The sequence below is a fragment of the Varanus komodoensis genome, unplaced genomic scaffold (genome assembly GCF_004798865.1).
Source record: "Varanus komodoensis strain SLA01 unplaced genomic scaffold, ASM479886v1 scaffold35, whole genome shotgun sequence".
Lineage (NCBI taxonomy): Eukaryota > Metazoa > Chordata > Lepidosauria > Squamata > Varanidae > Varanus > Varanus komodoensis.
Genome location: NW_025335856.1, coordinates 1,919,878 through 1,937,612, shown reverse-complemented (window position 1 = coordinate 1,937,612; position 17,735 = coordinate 1,919,878). Strand labels below are relative to the sequence as shown.

The 17,735-nt window shown below is 43.9% G+C and overlaps 1 protein-coding gene across 16 annotated transcripts in view; it reads right to left on the bottom strand.

Annotated features, from left to right (window-relative positions):
* The window catches only part of FRMPD1 (FERM and PDZ domain containing 1), a 74,452-nt gene that overhangs the window by 12,985 nt on the left and 43,732 nt on the right, over positions 1–17,735 (bottom strand). For 12 of the 16 annotated variants that reach the window (XM_044439496.1, XM_044439498.1, XM_044439500.1 and 9 more), the window contains 7 exons: positions 16,703–16,748; positions 13,791–13,898; positions 9,647–9,742; positions 8,667–8,792; positions 6,806–6,925; positions 4,188–4,324; positions 407–533 (listed from right to left, as the gene is read on the bottom strand). In XM_044439496.1, coding sequence (XP_044295431.1) covers positions 407–533; positions 4,188–4,324; positions 6,806–6,925; positions 8,667–8,792; positions 9,647–9,742; positions 13,791–13,898; positions 16,703–16,748 — 760 coding nt within the window. Of the gene's footprint in view, positions 1–406; positions 534–4,187; positions 4,325–5,438; positions 6,926–8,666; positions 8,793–9,646; positions 9,743–13,790; positions 13,899–16,595; positions 16,749–17,735 lie in introns of those variants that run through there. The other 4 variants (XM_044439508.1, XM_044439507.1, XM_044439512.1 and 1 more) reach the window with 3 other exon arrangements.

Genomic DNA, 17,735 nt, shown 5'->3' with positions numbered 1-17,735 from the left:
GACATGGTCTCTTGCCTTGCCAGGAAGGGGCACGGGCCAAAGAAAGCTGGAGATGGCGCCCCAGCTGTGGGGGCCTGTGACAGCTGCCTTGAAGCCAGTGAGCAGCCACTGCTTCTGCATGGAACCTTCAGTCTATATCTCTTCAAGAGCCTAATGAATGACCCACCTCGTAGACAACAGAGTTTAACATTCACCTCCCAAATAAATGGCCACACGATTTCTTGTCTGTTAGCCCATTATTTAGAATGAATGGTGCAGCTGTTACCGGGCTACTATGGAGTACTGGCTAAGATCATGGAATAGGTTCATTCAGAAATATCAAGCTAGCCCAGTGTATCAGGGCAACTTAACCCGCTGGAGAGTTTCTCAGCAAGGTGACCTTTCACAGTTGTGATAAAGACACTACCTTTTGTCTCGGATCCAGCAAAAGCTGATTCCTCTTCATGTGAAAGCTAATGGCCTTTTTGATATCTTTGCCCCTCATATTTCGGAGTAAAGTTGGAGAGATAAAGTTTTCTATTCCCCAGTCCTTCCTGTAACAAAAAAAGAAGGGTAAAATTGAGATGCTATCCCTGAAAAAATCCTTGGACCAAAAGTGATCACTCAGTCATTGTGAGGGTTTGGAACAGGAATTTCAGGATGATGTATCAGGTTTGGGGGAGTGTCTTTGACTTTGGATCCAGAGGTTATATTGTGGGCATATATGAAAATTGATAAAAAGAAAAGAGATATAATCTTCTATACAAAGTTTGTAGCAGTATTATTGATGGCAAAATTTTAAAGGCATAAAAATGCTTTTCCAGGTATGTGAGACAGAAGGGATGTGGCAAATGTAATGTGACTGAAATGCATACTAAGGTTTAGTGAGGGAGAGATAACAGAGATAGATTACCTGAATCAGCCTTCCACAACCTGGTTCTGTCCAGATGTACTGGACTACATGTCCCATCAACTTTGACCATCAAGACCATGGCTTTAAGATCCCAGATGCAATCCTTGGCACCTTAAATCTGAAGGAGCTTAGGGAAATGCACACCTGAGGCTTTGGCAAGTTTCTGCTAGTTAAAGTAGACAATTCTGGGTTGGGTGGATCAACAATTTATAGGCAGCTCCTTATGGTCAAAGTGCTTAATTCCTTTGTACTGGTACAACACATCTTCTTCCTTATACGGTGGGAATTTACCATCTAATTACTGTAGACAAATTTATCACTGTCATCCCCCCCAAGTGACGCCAATAGAAATCAGCTTTTTTGACAAAAGAATGTTCATCTTCTTGAAAGCACTATGGATATATTCTGAATTGGTAGGACCAGACTGTGCTGATCGATTATGAAATGCGGTTTGTTGCTCTGAACTGGAAACAAAATGGGACAATGAGAGCTGTGAGCTGGCTGAAGGTGAACCTGAATCTCCTGGGATCAGAGTGTTCTCTCTTGGGGTGGGATGGGATAGGATTAGATCAGGGGTTACAGATCCACTGTCTTGTACTGCTGGCCCACCTGGCATCCCAATCCAACTCACTGTAGTTTGTCAGGTGGCACTCTGCTCCTTCCCCCAGCCCTTCCCCATTTCCCTCCACCACTGATTGTCTGGTGATTTCCTGCTTTTGTGCAGATTTCTACCCCCACCCCATGCTTAAAGGTGGGAATGCCCCTCCACAGGCTTAATGGCTACCAGTAACTGCTTTGAGTTAAAGATGCTGACATTGGTTGTCCTGTCCTTGTTGCCTTCAGCCCTACCTGCCACTGGAAGGCTACCTCCAAGAGCTTCTCTGAAATGGAGTTCAGCCTCTGACCAAAAGAGGTTCTGCTTTAGATTAAGGGTGGGGAACCCTCAACCAGAAGATTCCTGCCACTTAATCTCATCCATCCTCTGGGTAGTTCCATGGAGTGTTGTCCCCATGAGGGAAGGGCGGACAAGCAGCAGCAGTGTCCTCCACCCTCCAGGCCTTTCCTGAGAGAAGGAGAGCCAGTCCAAGGAGAGTGCTTGGTGAAGCATCACGGCAGGAAGGTGCTCCAAGCCTTTTCTCTTCTGGTGGAAATGTTCTTGAAAGAAAGAATAGGTATGCTGGCTTCACCTGCCTAGGGAGGTGGTAGGCATATGATTGTTCGTGATTGACTGGATAGTCAATTATCTGGATAATTGACTATCCAGAGATTCAGGTGATAGTGACACCCAGCATTGTCATTCTAGACATTTACAATGCTTATTATGAATGCTTACAATAGTCATAATACTATTGAGAACTGTAATACCATTAATTAAGCACAGTCAATGGGCCCCAATTGATTTTTTTCTGTCCTTGATAAAAAGCTTCCACTTCTTCTGTAAACAGAAAACTTTGTGAGTCGGCTTATCCATATTCCTCCTGACAGCCGGCAAGTCCTGTTCCAGAAGAGGCGGCAGAAGTGGCAGAGCACCTGCGATTCTAAACCAGCAATGGCAGCACAAGACCCCACACTGGCGAGTCTTTAGTGAGGACCAGTATAGTAGAGTGGCGATTATACCGTTGGGCAAGACCAGCATGAGCAGAGCTTTGCAGCTGACTGAGTGATCTTTGGCCAACCACTCTCTCTCAGCCTAAACCCACCTCACCAGGCTGTTGTGATGGATGAATAATCACCCAAGAATCATTAGCTAGCACTTTGATCTTCTTGAAGAAAAAGAGAGGCTAATTGTAATACCTCATCATAATGCTTCACTTAGGACACTTCCTGGGGAAGTTGCGATCTAGAAGGGCCCTAAAACAATAGATTGTGTTTGTGGCTAGTCCCTGTGAAAACAAATGTAACGCCGATGGCAAAAACTGCAAGCAGAGAACTGCAGCTTGCTTGCCCAAACCTGGGTCATTTTATCACTATTTTTATCAAGGCCTTTGTAATCATGTCTCTGCAGGTAATGGAATGTGAATGTGGCTGGGTGTAAAACACACAGCCTTGTTGAGGAAAATGATGCTCAAGGACATTTGGTGGCCCAGCAATACCTTCAAGGTGCACAGTTCTGGCAATTGACAATACATCAGTGCCAGCGCTGCCCTAGATGTTTGGGGAGTAATGAGAAGACACCTGTGCCCATGCGTGCAGATCATCCACTTTAATGCATATTGAGATGTGTATGTTACTAAGCTAGATTTTACTTAGCACTGATGCTTGTATTCGAACTCAATGCACACAAAATTAACATGGAAACTGTCATGCTGTGCAATCAGTGATATATTTCATTCCCACAATTAGCCACAAGCAGCTTTGGTTACCCAGTCTTACATTTGGTATCCCACCCTTTCTATAAAAGCTCTGGGCGGCATCTATGGGGAGCTCCCATCTTATCCTGACAACCAGTGCCAATGTCAGGGGATGGCCCATTAAAACTGGAGGACTGACTCTTTCATCTGGAGCCCCAAATCTTGGCAAGGCCAGCTGTCCACTACACTGCTGTCCATGGGCACTTGCTGAAATAAAATTGCAGAAACCCAGAGGATCTTTCTCACATTGAAGCCCCCTGGATCAGTTATTTTTTGCCCACATGTGCTTCATCTCCTGTTGCTCCCTGCTCCTTCAATCTTTCTGCCTTAACATTTTTTCCTGAAATCAAATGCCCATGCATCCCCTTTTACAAATAAACATTTAAAGATGGTCAGGCATGCATACAGACTTTACTGCATAGACAAACACTAGCCAATGCATTTTTTTGCATTTTCTATGATTTGTGGGTCTCAGTCCTGCATCTTCCATAAATAAATAAATCTTCTTAGTGCCTGGGACAACACCTGCTCACAACAACTCTGTGAAGTAGGTTGCACTGAGAGACAGTGGCTGATGCAGACTAGGATTAGGCTCAAGGGAAACCAGTAACTGTTTCAGCCAGGTGGAACTTTTCACCTGGATCTCCCTGGAACTAGTCCTAAGATGTTACTCATCACCACACGCTTGTGTTACACACATGCAACCTGTGTGACAATCCATGAGTGGGTTAGCAGAACCAATCCATGAGTGGGTTTCATGTTATTTTCTACACGGAAGTACCCTTCACATGGGGAATGCACAATAAATATGAGGTATCCTTAAAAGGGCAACTGGGCACATGACAGTCACCTGAGCAAGTCTTTTCTTTCTTCCTTTTTTCAAGACACAGACTGAGGAATTAAAAAAAGTAGTGGAGTTTACAAAGAGACACATTTTCACTTACTCTATATACTTGAGGGAGACTTTCTGTGGCTGAGCACAAGTGATGATTCGTTCTTGGATGTGCAGCGCAGCCAAGCGCAAAGCGACGCTGCACTTCATCTCGACAGCAAATCTCTCCTGCAGCACATCACTGCAGCTCTGAAATTGACAGAGCCAGGTTAGTTAGTGGAGAGAAGCAGATTTCCCTTTGCACCAAGTCTGGGTAGAAGGCAGTTGTGGTAGCCCGGTGGCTAGCTGGAAGATCGGCAAGGAGTTGTCACTCCCAACTGTTTGATGCCAGCAGCAACCAAAGGATTCTACTCTTGCCCTATCATCCAAAACTATATTACTGAAATGAAGAAAGTATGGGGTACCTAGGAGGGGGTTTTTATACAGGACTGTAAATTCAGTTCAGTCCTGATTCAGAACAAATTCCTGGGTGGAGAATCTTTTAATTCTAAATGTGTATCTTTTGCACTCACCTCTGGCTCGTGAATCTTAGGGTTCTAGTTATCAACCAAGTAATTCCTACACTCCTGAATCCTGCCCACCGCTAATCTGCACCAAGATATTCCCACCCATTCCCCACAAGTAATCTTTTCTGCTCAGCCTCAGATGGATGGCCATATACTGAGTTGTGTGACTTCCTTCAGTGAATGAGCCTCATAGATCAAATATCACCCACAGGATTTGCAAATCATTACATAAAAAATGCTTTCCAGTGGAGTAGTATTCAGCCACATGAGATAACATGGGAAATCTAGAGGATACATGCATATGCAAAAGCAGCTCTGCTTCCACAGACAAGTTTTTCTTTGTGTGGCTGACACATAAAGCCAGAGCTGCAGTGTGCAGAGGGTAAACAGAAGATCAGAAATCCCATGCGCAATCTCCATTGCTGGGCTGTTCACATTTTAGACTGGAGGCAGAGGGTTTGGCCTACTATGCCCATAGAGCCTGTGCTGAGGGCTGGAACCTCTGGAGAGCCACAACTTTCCCAGCCCTTCTGAAATGTCAGAAGGTTTATAGGTTCTGCTCCCCAGGCATAACCAGCATGTCAAGGAAAATACTCTCAGCTAAACTTGACAGTGTTGTAGGTAAATGGAACACTACATGTCGGGAAATACTCAGCCCCCACCTGAAGTCTGAATGCTACAGCCCAACAGCAGGTACATCATATGGGGACTCTGTGTCAACTTCAGTTCTTAAATGTTGCCCTATCACTATGGGGCTCCCCTTCTCGGGGGGCTGACCCATGTCCAAGCAAGTATACCTTTCTGTAGCACTGGCTTCTAGCAGCTGGGAGAAAGCTGCTTCAGTCTCTTGGAGCATACTTTGACCTAAACATGGAAAGATGATCTAGAAACCTTCAAAAATACAGACAGTTACATTCTGCTAGGAAGGGTGCCTGTGCCAGCCCCATTAGGTTGAACGGGGTGTGCACAGGAGGACTGTGATGCTCTCCTTGCACAGCTTCCATTAATTTCCCCTGGAAGGCTGCAAGAGGACTTTGCAGCGGACCTTATCTTACATTAAATGAGCCAAGAGGGAGCCAAGTTCCTTTCATATCTTGTATTCAATATTTTTAGGGAGTATTTCATTATGTTAGCTTTATTGTTGATTGTGTTTTATATGCACCATGAACCTCCAGGATGCGCTGGAGTAAAAAACAGGCAGCAAGCTTAAAAGACAGAGAAGTTAGGAATTAACATCATGCACATTCAGGTAGAGATGCTAATGTAATTCAGCCTATTCACAACAGTGTCCCCTCCCACCTCCCTCAGAACTTTTGCTCACAGGACTCCACGCAAGATGTCGTATTTTTCCCCCACTTCTTTAGTTATGAACAATGAGTAACACCTAAAATATGGCTATAGCCCAGAGGAATTTAGGCAAGCAGGTCTTGTTGAAATGCAGGGTGCTTAGCAGTGTCCATAATGAATATTGATTTCGGTGGATGTTTGGTACACGTTGTTCTTTTTTACAGCCTGATATTTTAAAATTACATTGCAAAAGGATGGTAGCGGGATTCTAGCAGCTATTCTAGTGGCAGTGGCATTTGCTCAATGCAGAGTGCTTTGACTGTCAAACTTTGAGAGACACAGTACCTCCTAGTGTCCCTCTTATATACACACTGAAATGTCAAGGCGATGATCCTCACACAAATATGAATAAACACGCACAAATGAATATGCAAATACAAAATATTATGCCCTAAGATACTTGCTTTTATAGTTCCATTTCTGTATTTTTGTAGATTTAGGTCACCTATGTTTTGAGTGGTTTTTTCCATTTGTTATATAAATAAAGTCAAATTATCACAATTTAATTCCAATCTGAATGGAGACACTGAAGTTCTCAAATGTTGTGAATATGAAAATACATCCAAGCAATTATGCAAAAAATGCTTTATTAATATTGAAAAGCACCCTTTGCACTGAACCTATGAGCCACACATGTGAGACAGTCATGGATGGATTATTTGTGCAAATACTTCTTTCTAGTGGGATGTGAAGATACCAAAGCTGCTGCAAAAGTATAAAACTTTTGAGGAATACCTCTTAGGTTTCTCTGTGTTGCTAAAGACTCAATCAAGGTTGATACGACTATAGTCTGACACATGATGCATTACCACATCACCTGCAAGTAGAGATACTCAAAGGCAACTGGATCTTGTTGCAACAGATGCAGTGGATCCTTGGGGATAAAGCAGACTCTGAAAAGGCACCGAAAATCATGAGACTCTTTCCTCTGAACTACCTGAAATGGGGAAAAAAGAATTACCACCATCATGCAACCATTAAGGTCCCCAACTCAAGAAATATTTCTTGAGAACTCCTGCTGTAATTCCTTTTTAAAAAAGCAAATGCCTATATAGGGTTGCAAAGATGGTTGCTTGGAAAAGTAAATGTAATTCCTAGTGAAATCCCAACAGTGCTGGACTAGATGGACCTTCAGCCTGATCCAGCATGGCTTCTCTTTTGTTCTCAGCTCTTAGCTCTCAGCTCCCAGGACTGGCCTGGTACCTGAGCTGCCTGCCAGCATAGTCCTTGACATTGCAAGCTGTGGCTAGCAAGTGCTGAGAAGAATATGGCACAGGACATCTTGGAATATTGATGCCCCTCAAGGCTCATCTACTTGAGCTGTACATGTAATTATAGGTAGCTCCTAGTTTTATAGGTGGCTCTAAAAGCATGGGAAATATATTCAAAAATGGGCCAATGTGCCACCAACATTCAGCACTGCTACAGAAACAAGATGGCTGTTCCCTTTTGTCTGCTGAGGGAAGGATAAGGTATGAAGAAGCAAATAAGTACCTTACTGCAGTCTAGAGCTTAACCCTAACTTCGAGGTTTATTAGGAAAAGCAGTGTGTATTCATTCCACATACAGTCATGAGGTGGTTAACCTGCCCCTTTATTGTGGCTTCTCCTATCTTCTTTGTGGGAGGAAAAATATGTCCTTCACACAGGGTTCTCCCCATCTGCATATTCCATTATTCACCCACAAGATTATGTGGTGATAGAGCTGCAATATGGCAGCATTGAAGCAATATACCAAAATTTCATTCTAGTTTTTCCTCATTTGAAATTGAATAGCTAACTTTCCTCAGTCTTAAAAGAAGCCCCCCCCCCAAAAAAAAACCCCCCTAGAAAACATGGGAGAGGCCCTGGAGGATTAAAACATCATGGCAAGCACTCGCAAACTTCTGTGAACGAGGGATCATAAGCAGTAAATGCCCAATGCTGAAAAGCCCTTAGATAAACAGCAACTTAAGTGACAATTAGGTGCTCTCCTACAAGGCTACTTTGTGATGCAGCTCCCAAAGCCCTCTACATGAGAAAGACTACAGTTTCCATCAACCCCAGCAGGCATGGCTCCATGCTGTCTGGGGATGTTGGGGAGTTATAGTCCAATTTTTCTGAAACATGCCAGATTGGAGGTGGCTGCCTTAGAGAGTGGCCGCAATAGCTTTATTCAGAACAACAGAGCACACAGTTGCCATGTTGTTCTGAAGTGCTAGCAGTTGCCAGGAGAGAGGAGTTTATAGAAAAGGAGCAGATCCTGAGGAAATTGGTACTTCAGAGAGCTTCAGTAAAATTGTTCCCATATAAGTAGCTTTGCAGGCGATCAGTGCACTCAAACAGAATGCCCTTCACGTGCAATCCACATATTTTGCGGAGATACCCACAGTTTCACAGGGTGGGGAACCTATGCTCTGAGGCAGACATTTTTAGGTAACAGCTCCCATCACCCCTGGCAACTGTCTATGAATGCTTTGGTTGAGGGAAGGAAGAATCCAACATTGTTTGTGTTGTGGAGGGGGGTACACTTCCCCTAACCTTGCGCCAGCAGGACTGGTAAAGGAGACAGAGTAACCTTTGTGCCAAAACAACAAAAACAACAACAGGAAACGCTTCTTCAGAAAGGTATTTCCTGTTGCTCTTCTCATTTGCCCACTGCCATCACTGATGGGAGCATCCTAAAGAACTGAAACTTACCTGTTCGATGCGCTCATCCTCATGTAGGAGATACATCTTCAATATGTTATACTGCTCTTCCAAGACCAAGGCAAAATGATCAATACTTCGAATGGAAAGCTTTTCTTTCAAAGTAAGGATAATGTCCTGCCAAATTTGCAAAATCACAAATCAAGTGACTGTTGGAGAAACTGTCCCCTCCACATCCAACTTGTGCATAACCTGTACTGCTTAATTTTAGAGGAAGGCAATCCTAAAGATGAGGCAAGGTGACGTGGCCACCTCAGATGGCAGATCTGGATCATCATCAAGGGCAGCAGAATGGATGAGAGGGAGATACAACCCATGGGGTACAGTCCAACAGAAATGTTTTGTATGCACAGCCCATTTAAATCTACACAAGTTGTGTGAGGTTGCAGTACATCTCTTGGCACTAAAGCTTGCCTGTTGCAGTTGATTGACTAATTCCAGGTTCCGCTAAGCACCTTAAATTGAAGGGAAAATAATGCCCATAAAATTTAGAATATAAATAGGCACCAACTACAATCTAGTATAGAACTATGCATGCTTAAGAAGCACCATTGATTTATTTGGTACTTAAAGGCAAATAACCGTACATTGGATTGTGGTCTTAGGCATGAGTATTATGTGGGTTTCCAAAAGGATGACACAAGCTGCCCATCCAGGAGTAGCTGAATTTTGCCAGGCTCTGTATCCTGTTTCCAAGACACTTCTCAACAATGAAATGTGGAAATATGCTGGTTGGTTCACCAGGCTCCTACACTTTCTACAACAAAGATGGGCAGAAGATAGATCTCCAGGTGTTTTGGACTTCAACTCCCAGAAGTCTTTGCCAGCATGGCCAATGGCCAAAAATACTGGAAGCTGGTCCAAATCATCTGGACATCTACTTCTACTCCCTCCTATTCAACAGTATGTCGCTCTTGTACTTAAGCAGCATATAACAGAATGAGCAAATTCAGGAGTCCAACTAAAAGTACCTTGACAGTTGTGTTTGCCTCAAACTTGAAAGCTTTTGTCTGCCCGTTTTCCAAGTATACCTTGAGAACATTGGGCATGCATAAGAGAGAACTTCCCTAGAAAACCAGAAAAAACAAAGTTACCATATCTCAAGCACTATTTCTTGGTTTTAGTATTCTCTGAGGCAGCCCTGTCCAGAAAAAGTTCTCTTGGAAGATCATAGCCAGCACACAGTTGAACGAAGGGAATTCTTAGTAGAGATATTCTTACACCTACAAAGTGGATGTTGCTTAGTTTGCTGGCTTTCAGAGTCCTTCTGCCAGCCCATCAGGTGAGTACAGCAAGTGGCTGCTAGGGAGGTGGACTTCTCCATTGTAGCAACCTGGGTCGTGGAACAACCTCTCCAGTGTCTTCGGCCTGACACCCATTTTGAGTTTTTTTGAATCAGATAAAAAAGTCTGCCAGTTTTTAAGGGGACCTATAAGGCTTTCAAGGCTTCTAACAGTTTTGGAAGTTCTAAGATCTTTGTGATTTGCTTGCAAGTCTTGTAGTGAGTGATCTCATTGTTTGACACTGCCTCATGTTTTTACTGCTTTAAAAAACATGCTTGTTTTTGCAGTGTAAAACTCACAGAGACTCTTGGGTAGGGGAGCACAGCAGCATATGAATATTGCAACTAAATATATTATTCACTTTAACAGTGCCTTCCTGACTGCTACATCCAAAATATACACATGCTAGTCAACAGGGTGAATGAATTTACATAATTCTATTGCTACCAAGTGGTATGTTCCATGGAAAGCAATAGCCCACTGCATGCTAGGCTGATGAAAAAGAGGATTTTCCAAATACACTGATTCCTCATCTTTATCCAGTATGTAGTGGTCTATTGCCCCAGAACACAGCAATTTTCTGAAGTTTCAGCAATCAGGTCTGTAACAGCACATGCAGTCTTGCTTTGTCCTGTTGTTTTAGAGGCCAGAATCCCAGAAGACTTGGCCCAATTCCACTAATTTGATGGCCTGCAGTCTAACAAGAGATGCCTTGAAGAAATAGCAACTGGGAGTTATTCATGCATTTGAAAAGCACGTTTGCCTTTGTCTTAAGATCTTCTTTTATTACTCTAGGGCTTCAAGTGGGGGCTCTCCCTGGGTTCATTTAGCAGGAAAAGTTCATTGTGTAGGAATACAGAAGATGGGCTTCTCAGCAGGAGCACTCTGTTTTTGGCATGCTTTCTCCAGAGAAGTTTGATAGTGCCTATCAAAGAATTCCTGCAGCTGTGTTGATCCATGTCTAGCAGTTTTAGCAGTTTCATCCCCACCTGGTCTTTGGTTATTTATTTTGTATGGTATTCATATGGCCAGGAAGTCTACAGTGTTAATGTAGAGTAGTTGACTGTCTTGGGTAACCTCATGCGTGTCCATTGCCCATTTAGGACCAAGTGACTTCAAAATGCTAGAACAGGGGAAATATAGTGTTGCTAAAGAAAATCCATATTCCCAAGCCACTGCAAGGTTTGCAGATATGCTCAGATGGAAGAAAGGAGTGTGAGGGTGGCAGCAAACATTGTCTTCATTCCTTCTGATAAAATGGTGTTACAGCTGCATCCCTGTGAGTCCTAACTCGACTGTACCACTGCTTGGAGGGCATGTAGCACAACCACTGGCTCAAGGCATGATCAACCACTGGCAGGATGCAATTACGACATCCTGAACTATTTGGGAGCAATACAGTAAAGGGTGTACATGCACATGTTAGCTCAGCAAACATTTCCTGGTTCATGTGGAGGGCAGGGACAATTTGAAAAGACCACTACAGGGCAGAATAGAGTTGCTCCACCCTTCTCCCTCCCACTGATTTTCTTTTTCATTCATTCTCACAACCACTCATCTTCACCAGACTGATTTTAGACTTGGAGCTAAAATGGAAACCACACAGACAACAGACCTGGGAGTGACTGTAGTCCCAAAAAACTTGTGGGCACCAAAGTGAGGGAAGACTGCACTGGACTGATTCCTTACAGCAGAGGTGCAGAATCCCAATCCTGGGAGCTAAATCCACCCCTCTGGGATTCTCCAGATGACCTCTACTCCCCCTTCCCAATCTCTAATCATTTTGTTTCCTGGCTTTTATGCAGTTTTCCTCACAATTCTAAGGGCTGAAATGTGTCTTTTTAAGGCTTACTTACTGGCAGTAAGAGCACTAAGCTGAAATATGCTCGTTATGTTTGGTATTTTTGTCCCCATCCTTTTCCCATCAGCCCCACCCACCATTGGAATGTGGCCCCCAAGACTGTCTCTGCAATGGAGTTTGGCCCTCAGATGGAAAATGGTTCAACACTTCTATCTTACACACTTCCCACTGACAGGTGGGAGCTATCTTCCTCAATTAGAAGGACATTTCCTACATATCGGTGGTGGTTTGTTTCCTGCTGTTGCATTTTATATGAACTCCACATTCAATATTTATATTTCCAAATGACACTGAATTCTATTTTTTGTACTCTTGTCCTTTTACATCAATTTGCTCTGAGGCATTCCAGCAGAAAAAAGAAAAGCAGCTGGCAAATGCATAGGTCAGTTGCAAGGAAAACAATGTCTTCTGTAGAATCAAAACCCTGGTTGTGCAAGGGCATGTTCAATGGATGTGAGAAAACATGCCTGGTCTAGAGTGCATTGTTTTCCTTGCAAAAATCCTTAGATGACCCAGTGTTCACATCTAGCTTCACCACAGGGCAATAAACAAAACTTATCCTGGAAAATTAAGGTTTAAAAGCATTTGGTCTCATCAACAATTCATGCTCTCAGAGCGAGGGTTCATATTTCAGCAGTGTGAAAGCGCTTCTGGGATTTTTCCAAACAAAACTTTGTTTAGCAATGACGCTCCACGTTCCATTTAAAATGTCCATTGTGATAGGTCCTTCTGAGCAGCTTGCTATGCATGTTTTGGAAATGAATGAGAATTACCTGGGAAGGCTTCCTCCTTGCACAGGCACACGACTGAGCACGGAGGGACCCCCGCAGAGCACAACAGGGTCATGCTTGCACCTTTGCTATGTACACAGCAGCTCACAATCCTGGACTGAGCAGAGGGAAGGAGGCTAGATCTAGAAGCAAGCGGCATGCATAGGCCTCCCTACTGTGGCAACAATCGGTTGCAGCATCTGCCCCTGTACATGTGCCAAGAAGGGAAGGGGTTAAAAACAGAACCCTGTCATGCTCCAAGGAAGCCTTCTCAACTTGGTACTCTCCAAGTGAGTTGGACTGCAATTCCAATCATCCCAGCCATCTGTCTGAAGATGGTGGGCATCGTGTCCAATACATCATGTGGGGAAGGCTGGTCCATAAAAATACTTAATGTCCAAGAGGGAGGTCTTGCACTTCCTTCGTTTCTCTGCCTCTTTGTCTTTGGACCCAAAGCAGCTTGCAATCTACACAAATTGGAATACATTATAAATGTACTTTCCATTTTTGACGACATGGAACATTTTTAAAGAAGAACACTCATGATGTAACCTATGCATGCCTGCTCAGAAGCAAGTCCCATTGATTTCAGTTGGGCTTACTCTCTGTTAAGTGGGCAAAGAATTGCAGCATAAGGGGTTAAGTGCTTGCCTCTACGTCTCTTTTTCTGCAAAAGGGAACAGAAGATAAGCACTTATGATAGCCTTTCCTTTTGACTACAAACAGCAGTCAAACTACAAACAGTACAAATAGTAGTCAAAAGGATGGGTTCATTACATTTTAAATTATGCATACTTCCATTCCAAAAAAGGGCATACACTTCGAAGCTTTAGCAATATGCACATGTATTTAAATTGAAATAATAATATAGCTCAGTTAAAAGGCTGAGAAATAACCAGTTAGGTTTGTTAATTGGCTGAGGGTCTAATTAGAACTTCTAGTCTAGTTAGCCTAGTGCAGGAGTGCAGATCCTGGAGAAATTTTAGGGATGCATTCCAGTGATAGGAGGGGCTGAAGGCCTTTGGGCCCCAGGATGACCAAATTTGGCCTCTGGCTCTGAAGTTTCACACCCCTGGCCTACCATATCACTTGTATTTAATTCTGATCCCAATAAATGACTTCTGGCTAATTTTGAAGACACAAAATTTGATTACTGTTCTGGGTCTATTTTATATGGCTTGGTGACTGTACTGGCACAGACCTGAGTATGTCCATTCACAACGACTTCTTCAGCAAAGCGGACTTTAACAGGATTTGTCTTTAGCCTGGCTCTTTTCTCAGCTGTAAGAAAGGATGATTTCGGGCCCCCCTGGAAAACAACAGCATTGGGTTTGCAAATGACAGCACAGTATGACCACAAATACGAACAGCTCTGGATGACTTTGACTCTGCATATGAGTAATGTATCTGGCTGGATTCCGCCAAACTCTATGTTCTTTTCTACTGCAGCCAACCTGGTCCCTTCAGAAAGATTACGGGAGAGTCAACACATGAGGGTGCTGGGCTTATTTTGTTTGTTCACAAACTTCTCCAACCCGCTTTCCCACCATCCCTAGATAGCATGGCTACTGGGGAAGGCTGGTCCACCATCTATCCCCTCTATCTGGTAGTTAGAGCCAGGGCAGGCACAAAATTCTTGGTGCTGCTGGACATGCTGCTTTCATTGCTACTTCTTCTTCTGCCAAATGCCAGGCTCTGATGAAGCCCTTTCTGAGAAACAGGCAACGTGCAGAGAGGCATGTTAGGAGATGGCCTCTGCCGCAGAAGATCTCATGGGACGTCTCTTGTCTGAAGCAACCACCCATGCTACCTCAGACCAAAAAGAGGCCATCAGCCACTCCAAAGAGAGGGCTTCTGGGTATTGCCTGTGGCACAGACAGTGTTCAGGGACATCTCTCTGGTCTCCATGTTGCCTAGCTGTGAGGAAGGGCCCTTCAGAGCCAGGCATTAATGTCTAACTGTTCCAGCCACTTTCTCCAGCCTACCAGCCTCTTCCCCAAGCTGTGCCCTCTAGCCAGAAAGAAGAGCCCTTTTCCTGCTGAGAATGGCTGGCACCATGGCAGGTAGTTGCTGGCTGGCTCAGTCCTGCTTACTCTTGAGCCTTGCCTGCTTACTTCTGAATAGACATGGGCAGGATTACCCCTGCTTACTTCTGGAGGCATTGCTCATGCTCTTGCTTACTTTTGAGTAGACATGCAGAAGCTTGGTATTTGGGATTCGATCTGCAAGTGCTGCTGAATGATTCAGCCCCATTTAATGCTGAGCAGATGCGCTGAGCTTCTCCTGCTTACATCTGAGTAACATCAGGAGAGCCCTGCTGGGTCAGACCAAGGTCCACCTGGGCCTGCTTTCTACTGACACAGGTCTCCAGAAGACAGGTAGTGGCAGTGGTGAATGTAGGGTCATAGAGGTTGTCAGAGATGGGCCCTTCTGAGTCCATGTGCCTTTGATAGCTCCCAGTCTGGCTGACTGCCCATGGTGGGCATTTCTCAGAAGTATTCAGCTTCCAATGTGGAGCTCCTTAACTATCATGGATGGATCAGACTCCATGCATCTGTTTTATCATCATCGTAGCTAGCGGCTATCAACACCATCTTGCTGCAGTGATTCCATATGTTTTCAAAGCTGGGACTTGATACTCTGAGGGTTCATTCCCTCCAGCTGCTTGGTAATACTACCCAATTTGGGCTATATCAACTCCTTGCTTAGCACATCTCCAGCTTTGTTGAGAATATAAAAGCAGCTCCAGTTTTGCCTATTTTTCTCTCTGTTTTCATTGCTAAGGGAGCCTGTGTGCTTTGGCAAAGGAGGAGACATTTCTGAATAAATAGCTGGGTTTTTTTTCCAAAATAAAGGCTGAAAACATGACTTTCTTCTTTTCAGCAGTGCTAGGGGCAGGTCTAGCAACTACAGGTAGAACCTGAAACTGTTGCATCCCCTGCTAGAGCAGGCTGGGGCAACAGGCAGCCTGTGGGTCATGTGCAGCCCTGTAGCATCCTTTGCACCCCTCACTGGGGAGTGCAATTAGGCATAAAAACAAGGTGCATGTTCTTGATATGCCTTGTTTTAAATTGAAAAACTATTTGGGGGGTTTGAGGGGGAGTCTCTTGAATTGCCACTGAATTTTGGCAGAGACTTTAGCAACGGAGGTGTGTGTGTGCAGCTTATGCTGGCTTCTGGGGATAGAAAATTGGCCCCTGAAACCATCCCTGGGCCTTAGTCGTATGTCTTCACAGCCTTCCTTTTCTGTTCCATTTTAAGATCATGCAGATACAATGTCAAGGACAAGTCAGTTTTTCTCCTCACTCCCTTTCCTTCCACCCTCAACCTTCTTCCTGTAACATCATGCCTGAGGAAGAGATCTGGCAGTCCTGAAAACATTGCCATTTTGAAGTGATTGTGCACTTTTTCTGCTTGTCCTAATAAAGATATTGCATTAATACAGATTTTTGGATCATTGTAGATTGTAACTATGAGTTGAGTGAAAAAGTTCATCTGATTGTTGGTCCTGAATCTTCCACCAGTCTCCTGCACTGGATAAACCTGAATTAGGGTATTATGGGAGGAGGAGCAAAATGTATCTGTGATTACTCTTTTCAAACGGCCATTATTTTATAACCCTCTTTTATGTCCCTTCACAATAATATCTGCACATCCCCAAACAAACACCCCTCCCCTCAAAAAGCTTTAAAAGAGTTTTCTAATTAAGATGTTCTAACACATCGGCCACTCTTTTTCTTTCTTCATTACAGGAACAAGTCAGACCGAGTCAGAATACAAAGGTGAATAGCAGCTGTCTGCCATGGGGTATTTAGAAGCAAGCTGGCATTTGGGTCTGCACTGAAACATCTCAACACTGTGTACTCGATGCCAATGTTACAGTCAGGGCAAACCTCCACCCTTGACTGTCGCTGGCAGAGACCACCTCATCCTCCCCAGGGCCCAGACAAGATACATGCTTTTTAGTTTAACACATCTCTCAAGCGTACCATAACGCTAAGATTACCTCCTGGAAGACTTTATTTGTGCTCTCATGTGCATACCCATCAGGAAGCCAAACCCTTACCCTCCAAGGAGCATGTCAAACACCAGTGGAACATGAAGGCAAATTACCGAGGTGCATCGGAGAACTGTAAACTGGAGAGTGTCTTGCGATTCCCTGTAAGAGTAAAAAATAAAAAATAATAATTAAAAAAGAAGACAGCTGTTTCCACAAAGGGAGATGCATAATTTTTCAGGAGAGAAGTTAAATATCATTCATCTGTAGAGATATGAATGACTGTCTTCAGCAGATCCTGCATTCCAGAACCACCAATGCCAGTGATGAGTAGAACTTCTGGCTTGTATGATCTACGTTGCTTTTTTTACAGGAATCTTCAAGTTCCATAAATTAGAAGAAATACACATGGAATTAAAGAATTTTGAGCCCAGAAATGTGTTTTGAGAACTGGAACTAAACAGAGTACACAGCCCTGCCGGATATAGCTCCACTCCTCTTATCCCCAAAACTTTTTACTTTCAGCAGAATTATTTGGAGCAAGGGAGAGTTCCTTTGCTGCTGCTGCTGCTGCTGCTAAACAGCTGGGAGAAGTCAGAAGTCCTCGCTGGTCTACTGCAAATGACCACTCGATTCAAAAGATCCTGATCTGTCTTCTGTCCACTGCTCACGTCTATGCAGGAGACATTCAGTGCTATTCTTCTAGCTCTGGACTGTTGTCCTATCTCCAATTCCACATCTCCAATATTTTTGCTAGGATGCTTTTTGCTCTTTTGGATGGCTGACTGGAATCCTCATATGCTTTCCATATCCACAGACCATGCACTGTTGAATAGGCATGTTAACCTGGGTTTTCTCTTTGATATCCTAAGAAATCTCTTTGATCCTCTTTGATCAAAGAATCTCTTTGATTCCTAAGAAATTAGGAGGGTGGGTACTCGGAGGAGGGCTTTCTCCGCGGTGGCGCCTAAGTTATGGAACGCGCTCCCCAGAGAGGTCCGCCTGGCACCGTCGTTATTTGTTTTTCGGCGCCAGGCGAAGACCTTTTTATTCAAGCGGCATTTTAACTGTTAACATTATTGGTTTTATCTGGCCAGGGCGGCTTATTTTATACTGTACTGTTGTATTTTAATTTTATATTTATATTTT